The sequence below is a fragment of the Drosophila sulfurigaster genome, chromosome 2L (genome assembly GCF_023558435.1).
Source record: "Drosophila sulfurigaster albostrigata strain 15112-1811.04 chromosome 2L, ASM2355843v2, whole genome shotgun sequence".
Classification (NCBI taxonomy): domain Eukaryota; kingdom Metazoa; phylum Arthropoda; class Insecta; order Diptera; family Drosophilidae; genus Drosophila; species Drosophila sulfurigaster.
The window spans coordinates 9,182,754-9,208,604 of record NC_084881.1 but is presented as its reverse complement, the minus strand read 5'-3'; the positions used below and the strand labels follow the sequence as shown (position 1 = coordinate 9,208,604).

At 37.8% G+C, this 25,851-nt stretch overlaps 2 protein-coding genes and 3 pseudogenes across 4 annotated transcripts in view; 1 reads left to right on the top strand and 4 right to left on the bottom strand.

The window, feature by feature from the left end:
• LOC133848626 (uncharacterized) overlaps positions 1-25,851 on the bottom strand; it is a 177,253-nt gene that overhangs the window by 29,532 nt on the left and 121,870 nt on the right. The gene's annotated exons all lie outside the window — the stretch shown is intronic.
• LOC133847730 (DNA topoisomerase 2-like) lies at positions 389-1,784 on the top strand (annotated as a pseudogene).
• Positions 1,801-5,835, bottom strand: LOC133841647 (DNA topoisomerase 2-like; annotated as a pseudogene).
• On the bottom strand, positions 7,025-12,101 carry LOC133840231 (DNA topoisomerase 2-like; annotated as a pseudogene).
• Positions 13,417-20,041, bottom strand: LOC133837139 (DNA topoisomerase 2-like). 3 transcript variants are annotated; one of them, XM_062267829.1, is made up of 5 exons: positions 19,738-20,041; positions 17,864-18,451; positions 16,532-17,800; positions 14,347-16,468; positions 13,417-14,275 (listed from the first exon to the last, which is right to left on the bottom strand). In XM_062267829.1, exons 2-5 carry the CDS (start codon positions 18,419-18,421, stop codon positions 13,836-13,838), a joined length of 4,389 nt encoding a protein of 1,462 aa, XP_062123813.1. In that variant the 5' UTR covers positions 18,422-18,451; positions 19,738-20,041; the 3' UTR covers positions 13,417-13,835. The 3 variants fall into 3 exon arrangements, with proteins under 3 accessions (XP_062123813.1, XP_062123797.1, XP_062123805.1); XM_062267813.1 differs by having other exon boundaries at positions 13,417-16,468; XM_062267821.1 differs by lacking the exon at positions 19,738-20,041 and adding an exon at positions 18,525-18,572 and having other exon boundaries at positions 13,417-16,468.

The following is a 25,851-nucleotide window of genomic DNA, read 5'->3' as shown; positions in this document are numbered from 1 at the left end:
GTACAGTGCTCCAGAGAATTTATTTTTTAATATATTTTTACTGTACTCATTTTTCAATGCTGTCTTCTCTTTTTAAAGTAATTTTTTCATATACCTTGAAAGAACCTAAATGTTCTCTTTTTAATGTCAATTTTCATTTATTTTTAACATTAAATCTGTTGTTCTGTCATCTTTTGAGAAGTGCTTGGTAAGATCCACAGTATTCATAATTACCCAAAAATTTGCTTCAAGAATTCAAATTGATATCAATAGAAATCTAATTTTCTTTGGTATTATAGAAAGTATAGTAGACTAAAATATTTCAGTTTTATTTTTATTTATTTAAGCGTTCTATAAAGTTGTCGTTTTAGAGTATTTTCGATTAAGAGAAGCGTTGGCTCGTTTATGATTAATTCGTAAATAAAAGCACAGCAATAACAATAGCACCAACAGCAACTAGAAGAAGAACGTTTAGTGGGTACAGTTATGCAAAGTTATTCTTAACAGTTTTTCAATAAGTTCATAATTCTATGTTATGGTTGTTTTTTTTTAGCACGTTCACACAAACAATAATAAACTCAAGATGCAGAACGGAAACAAAGCCATGTCCATCGAGCAGATGTACCAGAAGAAATCGCAACTGGAGCACATCCTGTTGCGTCCCGACTCGTACATTGGCTCCGTTGAGTTCACAAAGGAATTGATGTGGGTCTACGAGGTAGAGGGTAATCGCATGGTGCAGCGTGAGATTTCATTTGTGCCCGGTCTGTATAAGATATTTGATGAGATCTTGGTAAATGCGGCCGACAACAAACAGCGCGACAAATCAATGAATACCATTAAAGTGGATATCGATCCCGAAAAAAATCTGGTGTCTATATGGAACAATGGCCAAGGTATACCGGTTACCATGCACAAGGAACAGAAGATGTATGTGCCAACGATGATCTTTGGACATTTGTTGACGTCGTCCAACTACAATGATGATGAGAAAAGGTTACGGGTGGTCGCAATGGCTACGGAGCGAAACTATGCAACATCTTCTCACAGAGCTTCACTTTGGAAACAGCGACTAAGCAGTACAAGAAAAGCTTTAAGCAAACCTGGGGCGATAACATGGGCAAGGCGTCTGATCCAATTGTACGTAAAATATTTATATTGTCTGATAACCGCGTCTAATTATAATTCTATTGAAAATTGTAGATTAAGGACTTTAATGGCACGGATTTCACCAGGATTACATTCAGTCCAGATTTAGCCAAGTTTAAAATGGAGAAACTGGACGAAGATATTGTGGCATTGATGTCGCGACGCGCCTATGATGTGGCTGCCTCAACAAAAGGCGTTTCTGTCTATTTGAATGGCACGAAAGTGGGTGTGAAGAATTTCAAAGATTACATTGATTTGTTTGTGAAGAATAGTGAAGACGACTCCCAACAACCAGTAAAAGTGATTTACGAGAATGCCGGTGAACGCTGGGAAGTTGCTTGTTGTCCCTCTGACCGTGGATTTCAACAAGTCTCGTTCGTAAACTCCATAGCAACGACTAAAGGCGGTCGGCATGTTGATCACGTAGCGGACAGTGTTATCAAGCAGTTGATTGAGGTGCTGAAAAAGAAAAACAAGAATGGCATCAACATAAAACCGTTCAAGTTCGCAATCATCTATGGATATTTGTCAATTGTTTGATTGAGAATCCCACATTCGATTCACAGACAAAGGAGAACATGACACTTCAGGCCAAAAGTTTTGGATCATCATCATCCAATGAATTTGCCTTTTCTTGGGCTATTAATAGAAAATAAATAATTTTATATTTTGTATTCGTAATAAATTTTATAAATAGTTACAACTTACCTTAGACTTGGTAAAGTCGAGTTTTCCCTGTTTGAGACCATCGCCGTTCTCCTTCTTTTGACGTGGCTTCTTCTCGCCCGGTTCCTTCTTGACAGCCGCCTTCTTTGCTTTGGGTGATGTCTTTGCAACGCCGCCCTCGACAAGCGCATCGAAATCATCGACCTCGTCGCCGGCTGATTTCTTTTCAGCTTTCACTCGGGGTACGCGTTCCTTCGGAGGCTGCCACTTTTAAGCAGATCATCAGTAACCTTAAATGCCACCTTTTCGCCGATGGGATCGGGAAGATGTCTTCGTTGCCAGCAACAGCCTTGCCCTTTGCCTTGCCTCTACCAGCAACAGCCTTTTGGCCCTTGATCGCCTTGGATTGTTTCAAATTAATACCTTGTTCTTCAAGTCGCTCCTTTTCTTCCACTTCATCCAGCTTTTGATGCAGCATATCGAGATCAGTCATCCAGAGCATTTGCGGCGTTTTCTTTATCAAATTATCGAGCTCTTCCAGTTTGTTATCACGCTGTTTAAGTAATTCATTTTTACGCTCCTCCGTCAGCATCCACATAGACATGCCCAGTAAATAATCGAACTTCTTGACCTCTGTCAGCTTCTGGAATGCCTTATCAGGATCCACTTCTTTCTTAACCTTGGCTTTAGAAGACGACGATAATGCCTGCTCCTCTTCGTCCCCATCATCTTCCGGTTCCGCTTCGTCTTCCATTTTAATGCGCCGCTGCCATTCCTTAACTGGATCTGGACGATAGCCACGCTTAATTAGCTCATCAATCATGGCCTTACGCTGCTTATTTTCCACTACTAGCTTCTTCTCACATTTCTCCAAAATGAAGCGCGCTTGATCGCTAAGACGATCGGATTGAGCTGTGAGCTGACCAACAAGATAATCTTTACGACGATTATAATACTCCAAGCGGAGTTTGAAAAATTCCTCCATAATCTCCCTAGGTGAGGGGAAGCGACGCAGGCAATTGTTTTCATCGAATGCATGCATCTGGTTCAGGGATATGGATGAGCATAATTTAAACACCCGATGGAAACCACCTTCCTCAGCCCTAAGCCGCTCAAATTCACCAGCATTGAAACTGATGACAAATCGCACTGTTGTATCGGTATGATATTCGCGATAATCGGAAATCACCACCTTAACTTTTTCAGTGCCGTTGGACAATGCTTCTAGCACATTCTCTCTATACGTTTGCGTTCAGACGCCAACAGGCAATTCAGTGATTTCGATGCGATTGTCTGGAAGTATCTGAATATTGCCCGAATGACAGAAACGGTTATCCCCAACAGATTCCATTGTGCCCTTGAAGTTCTTGTACCACGGAATCATTGTTGTTTGCGGTTCGCCGTTGATCATGCGACGTAAATTCTCAATAATTTCGCGAGGGTTGTAATTGGCTATTTTAGTTGACCAACCGGTACCAATACCTTCAGCGCCGTTGACTAATACCATGGGTATAATAGGTATATACCATGTCGGCTCAATTTTTGGCCATCGTCGACCTGATACTGCATTAATGGATCATCCAAAGGATGGAAAATTAGACGTGTTAGTGGCGACATTATCGTGAAAATGTAACGAGAGCTTGCACAATCTTTTCCACCGGTGAGACGAGTACCGAATTGACCGCGTGGCTCCAACAAATTAATGTTGTTCGATCCCACATAGTTCTGCGCCAAATTCACAATGGTCATCTGCAGCGAGACTTCACCATGATGATACGATGACATTTCGGCAACGGAACCCGACAGCTGGGCAACCTTAACTTCACGCTTGTCGTTACGCTTAAAACACGTAAACATGACCTTCCGCTGACCAGGCTTTAAGCCATCTACCATACTTGGTATTGAGCGTTCGTTGTCAGCATTCGAGAAGAGCACAAGTTCCAAATTGACAAAATCTGCATAACTGATATGCTTGGTACCTTTGGTGTACAAATAACGCTCGGGCAAACCCAGCTGCTTGCGACGCTTTACTTCGTCCATGTGATTGGTTAGCCAGGTCTTACGCAAATCAACATGTTTCTTGGCAAATGCCATCATAATGCTATCATCATCGACTGCACCATCGTACTTGAACAATATACGATGACGTTCCATATCCTGCAAGAATAGAAACAGAATATGAATACAAATTGAGAGTAATAACACTATAAATCCATATACCTGAAAATATTCTTTGGCCTCCTTGGATGTCGAAGTACCGAGACCCTTATAGTACTTGATATTGTACGTATGATGATTGGGTGTATCCATTTTCCATTCCTCAAATTCAGGCAGCGAATAGAATGAAATCTCTTCGTTCTTTTTGGTTGCCTTCACAATAGGTGTAATAAACTCTTCCAGGAAGGGCAAACGTAATAGTTCGGGCCAGTTTGTGTGTATAAAATTGATAAGCAATCCTTTAATGTGAGAACCATCCTGATCCTGATCAGTCATGATCATTACTTTACCATAGCGCAGTGTCTTTAAATCATCCATGGTTAAATACTTCTTTTATACTGCAATCCAATAATTTTGCAGAGGTTGTTGATCTCAGCGTTCTCGGTTAGCTGTTTGAATGATGCTTCGCGCACGTTTAACAATTTACCGCGCAGTGGAAAGACGCCATAATAGTTGCGACCAATAACACCTAGGCCAGAGACAGCTAAAGATTTGGCCGAGTCTCCCTCGGTGAGGATAAGAGTACAATTCAACGAATTCTTTGTGCCCGCCTCGTTGGCATCTAACTTGGGAATTTCAAGTTCCAAAGTTTTGGCTCCAAGTGCACCCTGCACTTGGAGCCAAAACTTTTGGCCTGAAGTGTCATGTTCTCCTTTGTCTGTGAATCGAATGTGGGATTCTCAATCAAACAATTGACAAATATCCATAGATGATTGCGAACTTGAAACGGTTTTATGTTGATGCCATTCTTGTTTTCTTTTTCAGCACCTCAATCAACTGCTTGATAACACTGTCCGCTACGTGATCAACATGCCGACCGCCTTTAGTCGTTGCTATGGAGTTTACGAACGAGACTTGTTGAAATCCACGGTCAGAGGGACAACAAGCAACTTCCCAGCGTTCACCGGCATTCTCGTAAATCACTTTTACTGGTTGTTGGGAGTCGTCTTCACTATTCTTCACAAACAAATCAATGTAATCTTTGAAATTCTTCACACCCACTTTCGTGCCATTCAAATAGACAGAAACGCCTTTTGTTGAGGCAGCCACATCATAGGCGCGTCGCGACATCAATGCCACAATATCTTCGTCCAGTTTCTCCATTTTAAACTTGGCTAAATCTGGACTGAATGTAATCCTGGTGAAATCCGTGCCATTAAAGTCCTTAATCTACAATTTTCAATAGAATTATAATTAGACGCGGTTATCAGACAATATAAATATTTTACGTACAATTGGATCAGACGCCTTGCCCATGTTATCGCCCCAGGTTTGCTTAAAGCTTTTCTTGTACTGCTTAGTCGCTGTTTCCAAAGTGAAGCTCTGTGAGAAGATGTTGCATAGTTTCGCTCCGTAGCCATTGCGACCACCCGTAACCTTTTTCTCATCATCATTGTAGTTGGACGACGTCAACAAATGTCCAAAGATCATCGTTGGCACATACATCTTCTGTTCCTTGTGCATGGTAACCGGTATACCTTGGCCATTGTTCCATATAGACACCAGATTTTTTTCGGGATCGATATCCACTTTAATGGTATTCATTGATTTGTCGCGCTGTTTGTTGTCGGCCGCATTTACCAAGATCTCATCAAATATCTTATACAGACCGGGCACAAATGAAATCTCACGCTGCACCATGCGATTACCCTCTACCTCGTAGACCCACATCAATTCCTTTGTGAACTCAACGGAGCCAATGTACGAGTCGGGACGCAACAGGATGTGCTCCAGTTGCGATTTCTTCTGGTACATCTGCTCGATGGACATGGCTTTGTTTCCGTTCTGCATCTTGAGTTTATTATTGTTTGTGTGAACGTGCTAAAAAAACAACCATAACATAGAATTATGAACTTATTGAAAAACTGTTAAGAATAACTTTGCATAACTGTACCCACCCCGTTCTTCTTCTAGTTGCTGTTGGTGCTATTGTTATTGCTGTGCTTTTATTTACGAATAGAAAGACAAACGGCAAACTGCGATTAATCATAAACGAGCCAACGCTTCTCTTAATCGAATTACGAAACAAGCAATTTCACCATTAGATTAGTACAGTGCTCCAGAGAATTTATTTTTTTAATATATTTTTTACTGTACTCATTTTTCAATGCTGTCTTCTCTTTTTAAAGTAATTTTTTCATATACCTTGAAAGAACCTAAATGTTCTCTTTTTAATGTCAATTTTCATTTATTTTTTAACATTAAATCTGTTGTTCTGTCATCTTTTGAGAAGTGCTTGGTAAGATCCACAGTATTAATAATTACCCAAAAATTTGCTTCAAGAATTCAAATTGATATCAATAGAAATCTAATTTTCTTTGGTATTATAGAAAGTATAGTAGACTAAAATATTTCAGTTTTATTTTTTATTTATTTAAGCGTTCTATAAAGTTGTCGTTTTAGAGTATTTTCTGCACAACAGAAGTCATCCAAATCCAGTCGTTGAGTATTTTGTGTTTGCATTCAGAATAACACATTTGAACGACTGCAGACAGTTACGCGCTGCAAATGCGTTTTGTAAGAGCGAGAAGTGTATTTAAAGCCAATGAAAAGAGCGCGCGCAACGCATGTGTTAAACAACCCTGTCTTAAGTGTTCGCTGTACTGTTGAGCCGGCTGCTAATGCATCTATCTTCCATCGAGGGCAACAAAAAAAGCCACAGCAAAAATAAAAAACGATATATTTTAACAAATCTTTTCTGAAATTATGTAACAAAGGCGATTAAACGACAGCACCACAGCTATGTTCGTGGTCGGGTACACATGTACCTTCAACTTTCTTGCCCATTCTCTTTTTAATAGTTTTATGCCGGCTTTCGCAACGAACCCATTTAACAAATATAATATATATATATAATAAAAAGTAGTACGTAAATCTTGACATTTAGTTAGTTTGTTTTAAAAGCAGCTGCAAATATTAAGTAAAAAACTACTTTTTTTTTTAAATATATATATATAAATAAAAATAATATAGAATATCCGAAAGTATGTCAAAAAAAACAAAATACTCCAAATAAAATGAATGTAAAATTATACGATTTTATTCGAATAAGTGTATATTTATTTGTTTGAATAGTTTTCTGAGACGAAGTAACTTTTTCCTGCCTGTCCTAGTAAGTAAATACAATAAAGCCCCGGTACATCCACAAAATAACGTAAAATAAATTTATTTACATGAAAAAAGTAGCATGGGGACTACTAACTACGTTAATAAAACATTATATTCGGATTGTATAATATGTATAGTATCGTGTTATTGGTGGATTATCGCTTCTTTCTTAAAACTACAATTAAAGAATGTTGCGAAGTTGTTAAACAAATATGAGTAATTAAAATATGTGTTAAAACTTTCGACGTGGGGGATGGACAATTGTGACATTTAAAAAAATTATTTTTCTTTTTGGTTATACATATAAAAGTGTATGTGAATATGGTGGATCGGTTTATGTGTGGTGTTAACTAGATACATATTTATTCGGTCTTACGCAAAGGGTATATTAGAAATCTTTTTACTTAATCTATCAAGTAAAAGCTTTCCTGTGCTTAACAACACAGCTTGTTTTCTTTTTGCTTTTATAAAGATATTTGAAATAATATACCATAGTACATCAACTTGAACATAGACCACGACAAAATAATGAGACGAAGAAATAATAGTTTATCCTTCAAAATCCGAATCATCATCGTCCACAAATTCGGCATCATCGCTTTCATCGCTTTCAACAGCACGATATTTCTTCTGAATTGCCTTTTTCTTTCCACCACTGCTGCCGCTGTCGTCATCACGCTGACATTTCTTTGGACGCTTGATGGGTGAGTCGTCAGACTCAAAGTCATCATCGTCCTTTCCAGCCTTGCTGTTATCATTAGCAGCCTCATCATCATCATCAATGAAAGAGTAATCAATCTTTTTGCTTGCTGCACGGCGACCAGGACGATCCTCACGAGGTGCCACCGTTATGCTCTCAAAATCTTCCTCTTCATCATCATCATCATCCAATGAATTTGCCTTTTCTTGGGCTATTAATAGAAAATAAATAATTTTATATTTTGTATTCGTAATCAATGTTATAAATAGTTACAACTTACCTTAGACTTGGTAAAGTCGAGTTTTCCCTGTTTGAGACCATCGCCGTTCTCCTTCTTTTGACGTGGCTTCTTCTCGCCCGGTTCCTTCTTGACAGCCGCCTTCTTTGCTTTGGGTGATGTCTTTGCAACGCCGCCCTCGACAAGCGCATCGAAATCATCGACCTCGTCGCCGGCTGATTTCTTTTCAGCTTTCACTCGGGGTACGCGTTCCTTCGGAGGCTGCCACTTTTTAAGCAGATCATCAGTAACCTTAAATGCCACCTTTTCGCCGATGGGATCGGGGAAGATGTCTTCGTTGCCAGCAGCAGCCTTGCCCTTTGCCTTGCCTCTACCAGCAACAGCCTTTTGGCCCTTGATCGCCTTGGATTGTTTCAAATTAATACCTTGTTCTTCAAGTCGCTCCTTTTCTTCCACTTCATCCAGCTTTTGATGCAGCATATCGAGATCAGTCATCCAGAGCATTTGCGGCGTTTTCTTTATCAAATTATCGAGCTCTTCCAGTTTGTTATCACGCTGTTTAAGTAATTCATTTTTACGCTCCTCCGTCAGCATCCACATAGACATGCCCAGTAAATAATCGAACTTCTTGACCTCTGTCAGCTTCTGGAATGCCTTATCAGGATCCACTTCTTTCTTAACCTTGGCTTTAGAAGACGACGATAATGCCTGCTCCTCTTCGTCCCCATCATCTTCCGGTTCCGCTTCGTCTTCCATTTTAATGCGCCGCTGCCATTCCTTAACTGGATCTGGACGATAGCCACGCTTAATTAGCTCATCAATCATGGCCTTACGCTGCTTATTTTCCACTACTAGCTTCTTCTCACATTTCTCCAAAATGAAGCGCGCTTGATCGCTAAGACGATCGGATTGAGCTGTGAGCTGACCAACAAGATAATCTTTACGACGATTATAATACTCCAAGCGGAGTTTGAAAAATTCCTCCATAATCTCCCTAGGTGAGGGGAAGCGACGCAGGCAATTGTTTTCATCGAATGCATGCATCTGGTTCAGGGATATGGATGAGCATAATTTAAACACCCGATGGAAACCACCTTCCTCAGCCCTAAGCCGCTCAAATTCACCAGCATTGAAACTGATGACAAATCGCACTGTTGTATCGGTATGATATTCGCGATAATCGGAAATCACCACCTTAACTTTTTCAGTGCCGTTGGACAATGCTTCTAGCACATTCTCCTTATACGTTTGCGTTCAGACGCCAACAGGCAATTCAGTGATTTCGATGCGATTGTCTGGAAGTATCTGAATATTGCCCGAATGACAGAAACGGTTATCCCCAACAGATTCCATTGTGCCCTTGAAGTTCTTGTACCACGGAATCATTGTTGTTTGCGGTTCGCCGTTGATCATGCGACGTAAATTCTCAATAATTTCGCGAGGGTTGTAATTGGCTATTTTAGTTGACCAACCGGTACCAATACCTTCAGCGCCGTTGACTAATACCATGGGTATAATAGGTATATACCATGTCGGCTCAATTTTTGGCCATCGTCGACCTGATACTGCATTAATGGATCATCCAAAGGATGGAAAATTAGACGTGTTAGTGGCGACATTATCGTGAAAATGTAACGAGAGCTTGCACAATCTTTTCCACCGGTGAGACGAGTACCGAATTGACCGCGTGGCTCCAACAAATTAATGTTGTTCGATCCCACATAGTTCTGCGCCAAATTCACAATGGTCATCTGCAGCGAGACTTCACCATGATGATACGATGACATTTCGGCAACGGAACCCGACAGCTGGGCAACCTTAACTTCACGCTTGTCGTTACGCTTAAAACACGTAAACATGACCTTCCGCTGACCAGGCTTTAAGCCATCTACCATACTTGGTATTGAGCGTTCGTTGTCAGCATTCGAGAAGAGCACAAGTTCCAAATTGACAAAATCTGCATAACTGATATGCTTGGTACCTTTGGTGTACAAGTAACGCTCGGGCAAACCCAGCTGCTTGCGACGCTTTACTTCGTCCATGTGATTGGTTAGCCAGGTCTTACGCAAATCAACATGTTTCTTGGCAAATGCCATCATAATGCTATCATCATCGACTGCACCATCGTACTTGAACAATATACGATGACGTTCCATATCCTGCAAGAATAGAAACAGAATATGAATACAAATTGGAGAGTAATAACACTATAAATCCATATACCTGAAAATATTCTTTGGCCTCCTTGGATGTCGAAGTACCGAGACCCTTATAGTACTTGATATTGTACGTATGATGATTGGGTGTATCCATTTTCCATTCCTCAAATTCAGGCAGCGAATAGAATGAAATCTCTTCGTTCTTTTGGTTGCCTTCACAATAGGTGTAATAAACTCTTCCAGGAAGGGCAAACGTAATAGTTCGGGCCAGTTTGTGTGTATAAAATTGATAAGCAATCCTTTAATGTGAGAACCATCCTGATCCTGATCAGTCATGATCATTACTTTACCATAGCGCAGTGTCTTTAAATCATCCATGGTTAAATACTTCTTTTTATACTGCAATCCAATAATTTTGCAGAGGTTGTTGATCTCAGCGTTCTCGGTTAGCTGTTTGAATGATGCTTCGCGCACGTTTAACAATTTACCGCGCAGTGGAAAGACACCATAATAGTTGCGACCAATAACACCTAGGCCAGAGACAGCTAAAGATTTGGCCGAGTCTCCTCGGTGAGGATAAGAGTACAATTCAACGAATTCTTTGTGCCCGCCTCGTTGGCATCTAACTTGGGAATTTCAAGTTCCTAAAGTTTTGGCTCCAAGTGCACCCTGCACTTGGAGCCAAAACTTTGGCCTGAAGTGTCATGTTCTCCTTTGTCTGTGAATCGAATGTGGGATTCTCAATCAAACAATTGACAAATATCCATAGATGATTGCGAACTTGAAACGGTTTTATGTTGATGCCATTCTTGTTTTTCTTTTTCAGCACCTCAATCAACTGCTTGATAACACTGTCCGCTACGTGATCAACATGCCGACCGCCTTTAGTCGTTGCTATGGAGTTTACGAACGAGACTTGTTGAAATCCACGGTCAGAGGGACAACAAGCAACTTCCCAGCGTTCACCGGCATTCTCGTAAATCACTTTTACTGGTTGTTGGGAGTCGTCTTCACTATTCTTCACAAACAAATCAATGTAATCTTTGAAATTCTTCACACCCACTTTCGTGCCATTCAAATAGACAGAAACGCCTTTTGTTGAGGCAGCCACATCATAGGCGCGTCGCGACATCAATGCCACAATATCTTCGTCCAGTTTCTCCATTTTAAACTTGGCTAAATCTGGACTGAATGTAATCCTGGTGAAATCCGTGCCATTAAAGTCCTTAATCTACAATTTTCAATAGAATTATAATTAGACGCGGTTATCAGACAATATAAATATTTTACGTACAATTGGATCAGACGCCTTGCCCATGTTATCGCCCCAGGTTTGCTTAAAGCTTTTCTTGTACTGCTTAGTCGCTGTTTCCAAAGTGAAGCTCTGTGAGAAGATGTTGCATAGTTTCGCTCCGTAGCCATTGCGACCACCCGTAACCTTTTTCTCATCATCATTGTAGTTGGACGACGTCAACAAATGTCCAAAGATCATCGTTGGCACATACATCTTCTGTTCCTTGTGCATGGTAACCGGTATACCTTGGCCATTGTTCCATATAGACACCAGATTTTTTTCGGGATCGATATCCACTTTAATGGTATTCATTGATTTGTCGCGCTGTTTGTTGTCGGCCGCATTTACCAAGATCTCATCAAATATCTTATACAGACCGGGCACAAATGAAATCTCACGCTGCACCATGCGATTACCCTCTACCTCGTAGACCCACATCAATTCCTTTGTGAACTCAACGGAGCCAATGTACGAGTCGGGACGCAACAGGATGTGCTCCAGTTGCGATTTCTTCTGGTACATCTGCTCGATGGACATGGCTTTGTTTCCGTTCTGCATCTTGAGTTTATTATTGTTTGTGTGAACGTGCTAAAAAAACAACCATAACATAGAATTATGAACTTATTGAAAAACTGTTAAGAATAACTTTGCATAACTGTACCCACCCCGTTCTTCTTCTAGTTGCTGTTGGTGCTATTGTTATTGCTGTGCTTTTATTTACGAATAGAAAGACAAACGGCAAACTGCGATTAATCATAAACGAGCCAACGCTTCTCTTAATCGAATTACGAAACAAGCAATTTCACCATTAGATTAGTACAGTGCTCCAGAGAATTTATTTTTTTAATATATTTTTTACTGTACTCATTTTTCAATGCTGTCTTCTCTTTTTAAAGTAATTTTTCATATACCTTGAAAGAACCTAAATGTTCTCTTTTAATGTCAATTTTCATTTATTTTTAACATTAAATCTGTTGTTCTGTCATCTTTTGAGAAGTGCTTGGTAAGATCCACAGTATTAATAATTACCCAAAAATTTGCTTCAAGAATTCAAATTGATATCAATAGAAATCTAATTTTCTTTGGTATTATAGAAAGTATAGTAGACTAAAATATTTCAGTTTTATTTTTTATTTATTTAAGCGTTCTATAAAGTTGTCGTTTTAGAGTATTTTCTGCACAACAGAAGTCATCCAAATCCAGTCGTTGAGTATTTTGTGTTTGCATTCAGAATAACACATTTGAACGACTGCAGACAGTTACGCGCTGCAAATGCGTTTTGTAAGAGCGAGAAGTGTATTTAAAGCCAATGAAAAAAGAGCGCGCGCAACGCATGTGTTAAACAACCCTGTCTTAAGTGTTCGCTGTACTGTTGAGCCGGCTGCTAATGCATCTATCTTCCATCGAGGGCAACAAAAAGCCACAGCAAAATAAAAACGATATATTTTAACAAATCTTTTCTGAAATTATGTAACAAAGGCGATTAAACGACAGCACCACAGCTATGTTCGTGGTCGGGTACACATGTACCTTCAACTTTCTTGCCCATTCTCTTTTTAATAGTTTTTATGCCGGCTTTCGCAACGAACCCATTTAACAAATATAATATATATATATAATAAAAAGTAGTACGTAAATCTTGACATTTAGTTAGTTTGTTTTAAAAGCAGCTGCAAATATTAAGTAAAAACTACTTTTTTTAAATATATATATATAAATAAAAATAATATAGAATATCCGAAAGTATGTCAAAAACAAAATACTCCAAATAAAATGAATGTAAAATTATACGATTTTATTCGAATAAGTGTATATTTATTTGTTTGAATAGTTTTCTGAGACGAAGTAACTTTTTCCTGCCTGTCCTAGTAAGTAAATACAATAAAGCCCCGGTACATCCACAAAATAACGTAAAATAAATTTATTTACATGAAAAAAGTAGCATGGGGACTACTAACTACGTTAATAAAACATTATATTCGGATTGTATAATATGTATAGTATCGTGTTATTGGTGGATTATCGCTTCTTTCTTAAAACTACAATTAAAGAATGTTGCGAAGTTGTTATACAAATATGAGTAATTAAAATATGTGTTAAAACTTTCGACGTGGGGGATGGACAATTGTGACATTTAAAAAAATTATTTTTCTTTTTGGTTATACATATAAAAGTGTATGTGAATATGGTGGATCGGTTTATGTGTGGTGTTAACTAGATACATATTTATTCGGTCTTACGCAAAGGGTATATTAGAAATCTTTTTACTTAATCTATCAAGTAAAAGCTTTCCTGTGCTTAACACAGCTTGTTTTCTTTTTGCTTTTATAAAGATATTTGAAATAATATACCATAGTACATCAACTTGAACATAGACCACGACAAAATAATGAGACGAAGAAATAATAGTTTATCCTTCAAAATCCGAATCATCATCGTCCACAAATTCGGCATCATCGCTTTCATCGCTTTCAACAGCACGATATTTCTTCTGAATTGCCTTTTCTTTCCACCACTGCTGCCGCTGTCGTCATCACGCTGACGTTTCTTTGGACGCTTGATGGGTGAGTCGTCAGACTCAAAGTCATCATCGTCTTTTCCAGCCTTGCTGTTATCATTAGCAGCCTCATCATCATCATCAATGAAAGAGTAATCAATCTTTTTGCTTGCAGCACGGCGACCAGGACGATCCTCACGAGGTGCCACCGTTATGCTCTCAAAATCTTCCTCTTCATCATCATCATCATCCAATGAATTTGCCTTTTCTTGGGCTATTAATAGAAAATAAATAATTTTATATTTTGTATTCGTAATCAATGTTATAAATAGTTACAACTTACCTTAGACTTGGTAAAGTCGAGTTTTCCCTGTTTGAGACCATCGCCGTTCTCCTTCTTTTGACGTGGCTTCTTCTCGCCCGGTTCCTTCTTGACAGCCGCCTTCTTTGCTTTGGGTGATGTCTTTGCAACGCCGCCCTCGACAAGCGCATCGAAATCATCGACCTCGTCGCCGGCTGATTTCTTTTCAGCTTTCACTCGGGGTACGCGTTCCTTCGGAGGCTGCCACTTTTTAAGCAGATCATCAGTAACCTTAAATGCCACCTTTTCGCCGATGGGATCGGGGAAGATGTCTTCGTTGCCAGCAGCAGCCTTGCCCTTTGCCTTGCCTCTACCAGCAACAGCCTTTTGGCCCTTGATCGCCTTGGATTGTTTCAAATTAATACCTTGTTCTTCAAGTCGCTCCTTTTCTTCCACTTCATCCAGCTTTTGATGCAGCATATCGAGATCAGTCATCCAGAGCATTTGCGGCGTTTTCTTTATCAAATTATCGAGCTCTTCCAGTTTGTTATCACGCTGTTTAAGTAATTCATTTTTACGCTCCTCCGTCAGCATCCACATAGACATGCCCAGTAAATAATCGAACTTCTTGACCTCTGTCAGCTTCTGGAATGCCTTATCAGGATCCACTTCTTTCTTAACCTTGGCTTTAGAAGACGACGATAATGCCTGCTCCTCTTCGTCCCCATCATCTTCCGGTTCCGCTTCGTCTTCCATTTTAACGCGCCGCTGCCATTCCTTAACTGGATCTGGACGATAGCCACGCTTAATTAGCTCATCAATCATGGCCTTACGCTGCTTATTTTCCACTACTAGCTTCTTCTCACATTTCTCCAAAATGAAGCGCGCTTGATCGCTAAGACGATCGGATTGAGCTGTGAGCTGACCAACAAGATAATCTTTACGACGATTATAATACTCCAAGCGGAGTTTGAAAAATTCCTCCATAATCTCCCTAGGTGAGGGGAAGCGACGCAGGCAATTGTTTTCATCGAATGCATGCATCTGGTTCAGGGATATGGATGAGCATAATTTAAACACCCGATGGAAACCACCTTCCTCAGCCCTAAGCCGCTCAAATTCACCAGCATTGAAACTGATGACAAATCGCACTGTTGTATCGGTATGATATTCGCGATAATCGGAAATCACCGCCTTAACTTTTTCAGTGCCGTTGGACAATGGTTCTAGCACATTCTCCTTATACGTTTGCGTCCAGACGCCAACAGGCAATTCAGTGATTTCGATGCGATTGTCTGGAAGTATCTGAATATTGCCCGAATGACAGAAACGGTTATCCCCAACAGATTCCATTGTGCCCTTGAAGTTCTTGTACCACGGAATCATTGTTGTTTGCGGTTCGCCGTTGATCATGCGACGTAAATTCTCAATAATTTCGCGAGGGTTGTAATTGGCTATTTTAGTTGACCAACCGGTACCAATACCTTCAGCGCCGTTGACTAATACCATGGGTATAATAGGTATATACCATGTCGGCTCAATTTTTTGACCATCGTCGACCTGATACTGCATTAATGGATCATCCAATGGATGGAAAATAAGACGTGTTAGTGGCGACATTATCGTGAAAATGTAACGAGCGCTTGCACAATCTTTTCCACCGGTGAGACGAGTACCGAATTGACCGCGTGGCTCCAACAAATTAATGTTGTTCGATCCCACATAGTTCTGCGCCAAATTCACAATGGTCATCTGCAGCGAGACTTCACCATGATGATACGATGACATTTCGGCAACGGAACCCGACAGCTGGGCAACCTTAACTTCACGCTTGTCGTTACGCTTAAAACACGTAAACATGACCTTCCGCTGACCAGGCTTTAAGCCATCTACCATACTTGGTATTGAGCGTTCGTTGTCAGCATTCGAGAAGAGCACAAGTTCCAAATTGACAAAATCTGCATAACTGATATGCTTGGTACCTTTGGTGTACAAGTAACGCTCGGGCAAACCCAGCTGCTTGCGACGCTTTACTTCGTCCATGTGATTGGTTAGCCAGGTCTTACGCAAATCAACATGTTTCTTGGCAAATGCCATCATAATGCTATCATCATCGACTGCACCATCGTACTTGAACAATATACGATGACGTTCCATATCCTGCAAGAATAGAAACAGAATATGAATACAAATTGAGAGTAATAACACTATAAATCCATATACCTGAAAATATTCTTTGGCCTCCTTGGATGTCGAAGTACCGAGACCCTTATAGTACTTGATATTGTACGTATGATGATTGGGTGTATCCATTTTCCATTCCTCAAATTCAGGCAGCGAATAGAATGAAATCTCTTCGTTCTTTTTGGTTGCCTTCACAATAGGTGTAATAAACTCTTCCAGGAAGGGCAAACGTAATAGTTCGGGCCAGTTTGTGTGTATAAAATTGATAAGCAATCCTTTAATGTGAGAACCATCCTGATCCTGATCAGTCATGATCATTACTTTACCATAGCGCAGTGTCTTTAAATCATCCATGGTTAAATACTTCTTTTTATACTGCAATCCAATAATTTTGCAGAGGTTGTTGATCTCAGCGTTCTCGGTTAGCTGTTTGAATGATGCTTCGCGCACGTTTAACAATTTACCGCGCAGTGGAAAGACGCCATAATAGTTGCGACCAATAACACCTAGGCCAGAGACAGCTAAAGATTTGGCTGAGTCTCCCTCGGTGAGGATAAGAGTACAATTCAACGAATTCTTTGTGCCCGCCTCGTTGGCATCTTCCAACTTGGGAATTCCCTTGATTTTAGTTGACTTTTTACCACCGGTTTTGGCAATGTCATTCTGTGCCTTAAACTTTGCCCACGCGAGCACACTTTCAACAATGCCCGCCTTGGCTAAATTGCCAATGAACTTCTCAGACAGGGTGCACTTGGAGCCAAAACTTTTGGCCTGAAGTGTCATGTTCTCCTTTGTCTGTGAATCGAATGTGGGATTCTCAATCAAACAATTGACAAATATCCATAGATGATTGCGAACTTGAAACGGTTTTATGTTGATGCCATTCTTGTTTTTCTTTTTCAGCACCTCAATCAACTGCTTGATAACACTGTCCGCTACGTGATCAACATGCCGACCGCCTTTAGTCGTTGCTATGGAGTTTACGAACGAGACTTGTTGAAATCCACGGTCAGAGGGACAACAAGCAACTTCCCAGCGTTCGCCGGCATTCTCGTAAATCACTTTTACTGGTTGTTGGGAGTCGTCTTCACTATTCTTCACAAACAAATCAATGTAATCTTTGAAATTCTTCACACCCACTTTCGTGCCATTCAAATAGACAGAAACGCCTTTTGTTGAGGCAGCCACATCATAGGCGCGTCGCGACATCAATGCCACAATATCTTCGTCCAGTTTCTCCATTTTAAACTTGGCTAAATCTGGACTGAATGTAATCCTGGTGAAATCCGTGCCATTAAAGTCCTTAATCTACAATTTTCAATAGAATTATAATTAGACGCGGTTATCAGACAATATAAATATTTTACGTACAATTGGATCAGACGCCTTGCCCATGTTATCGCCCCAGGTTTGCTTAAAGCTTTTCTTGTACTGCTTAGTCGCTGTTTCCAAAGTGAAGCTCTGTGAGAAGATGTTGCATAGTTTCGCTCCGTAGCCATTGCGACCACCCGTAACCTTTTTCTCATCATCATTGTAGTTGGACGACGTCAACAAATGTCCAAAGATCATCGTTGGCACATACATCTTCTGTTCCTTGTGCATGGTAACCGGTATACCTTGGCCATTGTTCCATATAGACACCAGATTTTTTTCGGGATCGATATCCACTTTAATGGTATTCATTGATTTGTCGCGCTGTTTGTTGTCGGCCGCATTTACCAAGATCTCATCAAATATCTTATACAGACCGGGCACAAATGAAATCTCACGCTGCACCATGCGATTACCCTCTACCTCGTAGACCCACATCAATTCCTTTGTGAACTCAACGGAGCCAATGTACGAGTCGGGACGCAACAGGATGTGCTCCAGTTGCGATTTCTTCTGGTACATCTGCTCGATGGACATGGCTTTGTTTCCGTTCTGCATCTTGAGTTTATTATTGTTTGTGTGAACGTGCTAAAAAAACAACCATAACATAGAATTATGAACTTATTGAAAAACTGTTAAGAATAACTTTGCATAACTGTACCCACTAAACGTTCTTCTTCTAGTTGCTGTTGGTGCTATTGTTATTGCTGTGCTTTTATTTACGAATTAATCATAAACGAGCCAACGCTTCTCTTAATCGAATTACGAAACAAGCAATTTCACCATTAGATTAGTACAGTGCTCCAGAGAATTTATTTTTTAATATATTTTTTACTGTACTCATTTTTCAATGCTGTCTTCTCTTTTTAAAGTAATTTTTTCATATACCTTGAAAGAACCTAAATGTTCTCTTTTTAATGTCAATTTTCATTTATTTTTTAACATTAAATCTGTTGTTCTGTCATCTTTTGAGAAGTGCTTGGTAAGATCCACAGTATTAATAATTACCCAAAAATTTGCTTCAAGAATTCAAATTGATATCAATAGAAATCTAATTTTCTTTGGTATTATAGAAAGTATAGTAGACTAAAATATTTCAGTTTTATTTTTATTTATTTAAGCGTTCTATAAAGTTGTCGTTTTAGAGTATTTTCTGCACAACAGAAGTCATCCAAATCCAGTCGTTGAGTATTTTGTGTTTGCATTCAGAATAACACATTTGAACGACTGCAGACAGTTACGCGCTGCAAATGCGTTTTGTAAGAGCGAGAAGTGTATTTAAAGCCAATGAAAAAAGAGCGCGCGCAACGCATGTGTTAAACAACCCTGTCTTAAGTGTTCGCTGTACTGTTGAGCCGGCTGCTAATGCATCTATCTTCCATCGAGGGCAACAAAAAAAGCCACAGCAAAAATAAAAAACGATATATTTTAACAAATCTTTTCTGAAATTATGTAACAAAGGCGATTAAACGACAGCACCACAGCTATGTTCGTGGTCGGGTACACATGTACCTTCAACTTTCTTGCCCATTCTCTTTTTAATAGTTTTTATGCCGGCTTTCGCAACGAACCCATTTAACAAATATACCGAAATGCCTCGAAAGAAAATTGTGTATACATGCATATTATATTAATTAATAGATGGTTTTGTGGCTTGATTGTTTGTTTTTTGTCTTGAGTAAGGGAATTTCGTATACACAACTCACGCACAGAAATTCTATCTACATAGGCAGCGCCATTTTTAATTTGCAAATGCGATGCCGCTGGCCAAATTCACACTTTTTTTGCCACAAACACTAAATCTCTTAACATCTAAGTGTTCAACTGTTCTGCTAAGTTGTTGTTTTAACAAATAGATTAAATAATTCGCTCACCTTTTTATTTAGTTGTAAGAATTTGCTCGTTTGTTCAATGGATAAAGAACCGCGCGGCCGCCACAGCAAAAATTGCACACACAATAAACGACGCCGCACTTCGTTTTGTATTGTGGTACGTACGCGTGGTATGAGTTTTTAAAACCACACTTTGATGACAATGATGGTAGATATTGTTGGGTAAAACTTAATGCTAAAATACACTCGCAGCAATTAGTTGTATTAAGGATTAATACTACTGTATTAAGGAATAATACGACTAACTACTTGAAAAGATGCCACCCGAATGAAGCGTACCTTAATCAACATCGATTGCAATATCGATAAGCTCATGTACTCTCAATTGTTGCAAGCAACGCTTTTTATGGAAAAAACATCGATGATTGCCTGTAGCTATATAATATCATAAAATCACTTATTATTGGAAAAATTGTTATTTTCAACAAATTCAGACTTATTTGTTTTTTTTTTTAACTAGCTTTATTTTTCCGTATTTTATTTCTAAGCAATACGTTAACGATACGATTGATGAAAATATATAAACATCGATACTTATCATCTGACTACATTTTCATTTCAATAAATTTTATGTGACAATTATCGATATTTCAATATTATGATCAATCTTATCTACGTTAACGTATTATTATTGTATTATTAACGTATTATCACATTGTTATTCTAGGATATTTCAAAATAAAATGGACGAAATCCTGATTTTATTGATTTCTATTAAAATTAATACTTTGAAAAAATACGAAAAAACATATAAGAATACCAATGGACGTTAAGAGATGATTTGAAACAATGTGCGTCAAGATAGCTCCGCAACTTTAGCGTCACATATCGATAAAAAATATCGGCTAAAAAACTTTTATTTTCGTCTTTTACGTAGTATTTAAACTAAAATTAAAAAGTTTGAATGCAAAACAATAGAAAAATAAATTATCTTTCTATTAAATCCATGTTCGTCAAATTTCATGCAGTATTTATGCACTAAAATCGTGATTGAAAAATTGGGATAGCAACATTTTTGCAAATATCTCGGCTTTGACGAGTTGTCGGCCAAATCGGCTTATAACAAGTTATAGAGTATTGTTTTATAAATATACCCTCAAAATTCATAATTTTAAAACTTTTCGTTTTTGAGATATTTGAGAAAAAGTACGATAACCTCAGCTCCAGCCCCATACAAAATGAGCACAAAAAATCAATGCTACCGATTAATGACCGTAACTTTTTTTTGACTTTCTTGTCGGCCATAGCGCACATTATACTTTCGTAGATACAACTATAAGGAAGATATATAGCAATTTTGGTTGCAATCCAATTTTCTGCTTTTGAGAAAATTGACCTTTTCTAACCCGCAAAAACAAGTTCATTTCGCAGGTGCATCAAATCACTGGAACCAGCGTGGAACCAGTCAGTGTTAAATAACACCATTTGGACTTTGGCGGGACTTCAAATACTTGCAGAAAATAACTAAATGAAACAAATATTACTATAATTTAAAATTACATTTAAATACTCTATTTATATATATATTACTTTGTTATAATTAATAAATATACGCAATTAAATATTCTTATTTAAATCGTAATTTTGCAGTTTACTTGATCACTGTTAGCGGCAAAACTTTATGTTAACGCTATCATCAAATTATTCTTAATATTTGCAGAACTTATAGGCCATGTCGCGCTATTTCATTCTATTCGAATCAAATAGATAAATATTTTGCTTTTGTTTTATTCAAATCGGTTAAGCCGTTTTCGAGAAAATTCAATTTTGTGATTATTGCGAAAATTACAAATAAATTTCAATTTGGCATGGCAACGCTTAACATCTGCGAAGCTAGTAAAAGTTAGCGTCGAATTTTTGTTTTGCAGATTTTTCAACATTTTGACTATGTACATAATTGGTCAATACTTTAAAAAATAGATAATTAACATATGTATCATTTCCCAATATATACTACATAGCAAATTATCATAGTTTCGAGAAAATTCAAAATAACATCTACATTTTTCGATTATACGCTCTCCTAGACTTTGTCTGAGAAGGCGCGCATTGTTATAATATAAACATAAAAAATTCGAATGCTTTGCAATTTGTTTTATTCAAATCGTGATTTTCCTTTTCGAGAAAATCGCATTTTAGTAGAATAGTACACATTTTTGAATTTTTGCGCAATACCTAAAGTAGTCAAAGTATTCAAAGCATTCGAATTTTTATGTTTATATTATAACAATGCGCGCCTTCTCAGACAAAGTCTAGGAGAGCGTATAATCGAAAAATGTAGATGTTATTTTGAATTTTTCGAAACTATGATAATTTGCTATGTAGTATATATTGGGAAATGATACATATGTTAATTATCTATTTTTTAAAGTATTGACCAATTATGTACATAGTCAAAATGTTGAAAAATCTGCAAAACAAAAAATTCGACGCTAACTTTTTACTAGTTTCGCAGATGTTAAGCGTTGCCATGCCAAATTGAAATTTATTTGTAATTTTCGCAATAATCACAAAATTGAATTTTCTCGAAAACGGCTTAACCGATTTGAATAAAACAAAAGCAAAAATATTTATCTATTTGATTCGAATAGAATGAAATAGCGCGACATGGCCTATAAGTTCTGCAAATATTAAGAATAATTTGATGATAGCGTTAACATAAAGTTTTGCCGCTAACAGTGATCAAGTAAACTGCAAAATTACGATTTAAATAAGAATATTTAATTGCGTATATTTATTAATTATAACAAAGTAATATATATATAAATAGAGTATTTAAATGTAATTTTAAATTATAGTAATATTTGTTTCATTTAGTTATTTTCTGCAAGTATTTGAAGTCCCGCCAAAGTCCAAATGGTGTTATTTAACACTGACTGGTTCCACGCTGGTTCCAGTGATTTGATGCACCTGCGAAATGAACTTGTTTTGCGGGTTAGAAAAGGTCAATTTTCTCAAAAGCAGAAAATTGATTGCAAACCAAAATTGCTATATATCTTCCTTATAGTTGTATCTACGAAAGTATAATGTGCGCTATGGCCGACAAGAAAGTCAAAAAAAAGTTACGGTCATTAATCGGTAGCATTGATTTTTTGTGCTCATTTTGTATGGGGCTGGAGCTGAGGTTATCGTACTTTTTCTCAAATATCTCAAAACGAAAAGTTTTAAAATTATGAATTTTGAGGGTATATTTATAAAACAATACTCTATAACTTGTTATAAGCCGATTTGGCCGACAACTCGTCAAAGCCGAGATATTTGCAAAAATGTTGCTATCCCAATTTTTCAATCACGATTTTAGTGCATAAATACTGCATGAAATTTGACGAACATGGATTTAATAGAAAGATAATTTAATTTTCTATTGTTTTGCATTCAAACTTTTTAATTTTAGTTTAAATACCACGTAAAAAGACGAAAATAAAAGTTTTTAGCCGATATTTTTTATCGATATGTGACGCTAAAGTTGCGGAGCTATCTTGACGCACGCTTTGAAACAGAAGATTTAAATTCAAAAAATATCGATAAGGCATTTGAAATCACATAGCATTTCCGATGACGCCGAGGAAGTAAAAATACTAAATAACTCGACATGACGAATTATCATTTTTTGAACTGTGTGGCAACACTTAAATTTAAATTATAACAGTCGTGCTTCCAAATTAAATTTTTTTTGGTTTAACTTTTTTTTTAATGATTGTTATTGACATGATGATAAAATGGTCCTTATTTTGAATATGTGAAAAGAGGAACAGGGAAAAATGCATTTCTTGATATTTTTATTTCACAGGGATTAGAAACATTGCTGAGATAGGTGTTGATAATTAGATATACAAGGTAGAAAGGTAATTTAACTTAAATTAAAGGAACAGAATGGCCAGCTAAACAAGTTCTGTTCCCAAGCCGGTCACCTGACCTTGACCAACGGTTATATGGGGTTTGTTGCACTTTACAGTGTGAACACACTCATACACATTTATGAGCGATCAGCTAAAACTTGTTTTAGTTGTAAACAGAGAATGCTCCGAATTGAAATAATCAGAGAGTATAAAAAGCGCCATCAGCAGTTCTGAAAATTTGCAAGTAATGAAATTGTTTAGGTCAGTTACCCATTGCGTATAACTACTTATCGCCATGTGACGTCACGGAAGCAACTTGAACTTGCCTTAGCCTCTCAATTAATGAACATATGAACATACATGCTTAATTGTATGTATGTGTGCAAAAAGATCAGTACTCCATTTTGAAACGCTTCTTCGCAACTCCATTCGTTTTCACTCTTGATGACATTTTCGTACAAATTCGAATAGCAACATACCCTACAAATGTCTTTTCACATTCCTTGTACATAAAATAGTTTTAAAGTGAGATTTCCAATATTAGCGCAATGTCAAACTTATCTTATGTGTAATTCTGTTATTATTTAAATTTTACGGTAATATAAATGTTCTTACGAAGCATTTATAGAAATTTATCTGACCTATTCTAAATCTTCCTAACATCTTATAATTTTTTTTAAATGTTTTCTTGTTAATAAGATTTGGTAAATTTTTTTTTATTCATACAAATGTAGTCAAGTTTGGCACCTGTCGAAAATTGCTTTAAGACCATTTGTCATTTTATTCAAAGCAAATTTGTAGTTAAAGTTACCTTCTCAATGATTAGAATAACCAAGGAAAGAGCATTTATTCTTTGAGGTGGTGAGTGCAGCATTTCATTCTGCTAAAATATGAGCTTGATGCTTGTCACTCGACTTGGATACAAGTTTTGCTTCTGTGAGCGTTGTTTGAAGTGTTATACGGTTTTGATGTGGGGGCATTTAAAGTTTTGTTCTATGCGATCTTGGGCTCAGTCTTAGTGCGAACTTGTGTGACGGGCGATGCGGCTTTTTGCAGCTGTTGGTTTTAAATTACGACAATAAGTACTTTCAAGTATTCAAGTAATAACTTTAGGTAAATAAATAATCAACAATAAACAACTTTTTTCTTATTAAATGCGCATACGTAGTAGTTAATGTCCCAAGTAGAAATACGATCTATTTAAATGTCTCAAGTGTAACTAATTGATGCTGCGTTGGAATTTACTTCTTGTTATGCCAATTAAATCGGAATTAATAATCTAAAAAGGAAAATACTCGCTTTTCATTGTGAATCAGACGGAGTGCTGCAATTAAGTAAAGTGCAAGAGCAATTAGTATTCAGCATTTGAGTACTTAAGTAATAGTTCATTAACACTTGAACTACACTCCGAATTGCATTCGAGTTCCCTGCAATGCCCAGCAATTATCTCAAGTAAGACCCACCCATCAATATTTGCCATTTGTGCCAGTGACATGGAATTTGGAACTTTGTAATTCCACGGGAATTTACAAGTAATAAGCTGGGTGTGTCACGTTACAAAGTAGAGACGGATAGCCACTAAAAATATTGGTTAAAGCGTCTAATATTAAACAAATAATTGTCTGACAAGTTAAGGGCGAAAAGCAATGATGTTTGCATGTCGTTCTTCGAGAAGTATCTGACATATTGACAAGATGCATTTGTACAATACTCCAGGTAGAAAAAGATAAATATTTGCACAAGTTTATATCCCATTGCACTTTGAATTGTACAATTACTTGGATTTTTGCTAATTTTATTGTCAACTTGTTAGTTGTGAGCTGAGGCAATTAGCACGAATTTTCGGTACGTGCTCGAACCCGATCAGGGAAACACAAAGCATCACCACAGAGATTAGAATGATGGGTATATTGTGAGTACTACGAGCAAGAGAATGCCCTTATCAGAAACCATTTGGTTCAGTTGAGTTCAGAACAGCCAGAGGATTGGACTGGGTTGTTGTGATAATCGCTTTTACTCCGACTGCTCGAACTTGTACTCGTCTGTATGTATGTCACTTGCTTGGGACATATCGCAATTACCAACGTTTTGATTATCATTTTTATAATATACACATTTAGTTGAATGTGACAGTGTATTTGTTCGTAAATGTGTCACAACAAATTGCATGGGATTGAAAGCATTTGGCCTGATTCCGATGTTGTTTGTTCAGTTTCAAACTTGAAGTCGAAGGCAGCAAATCGTGGGTTGGAGAACA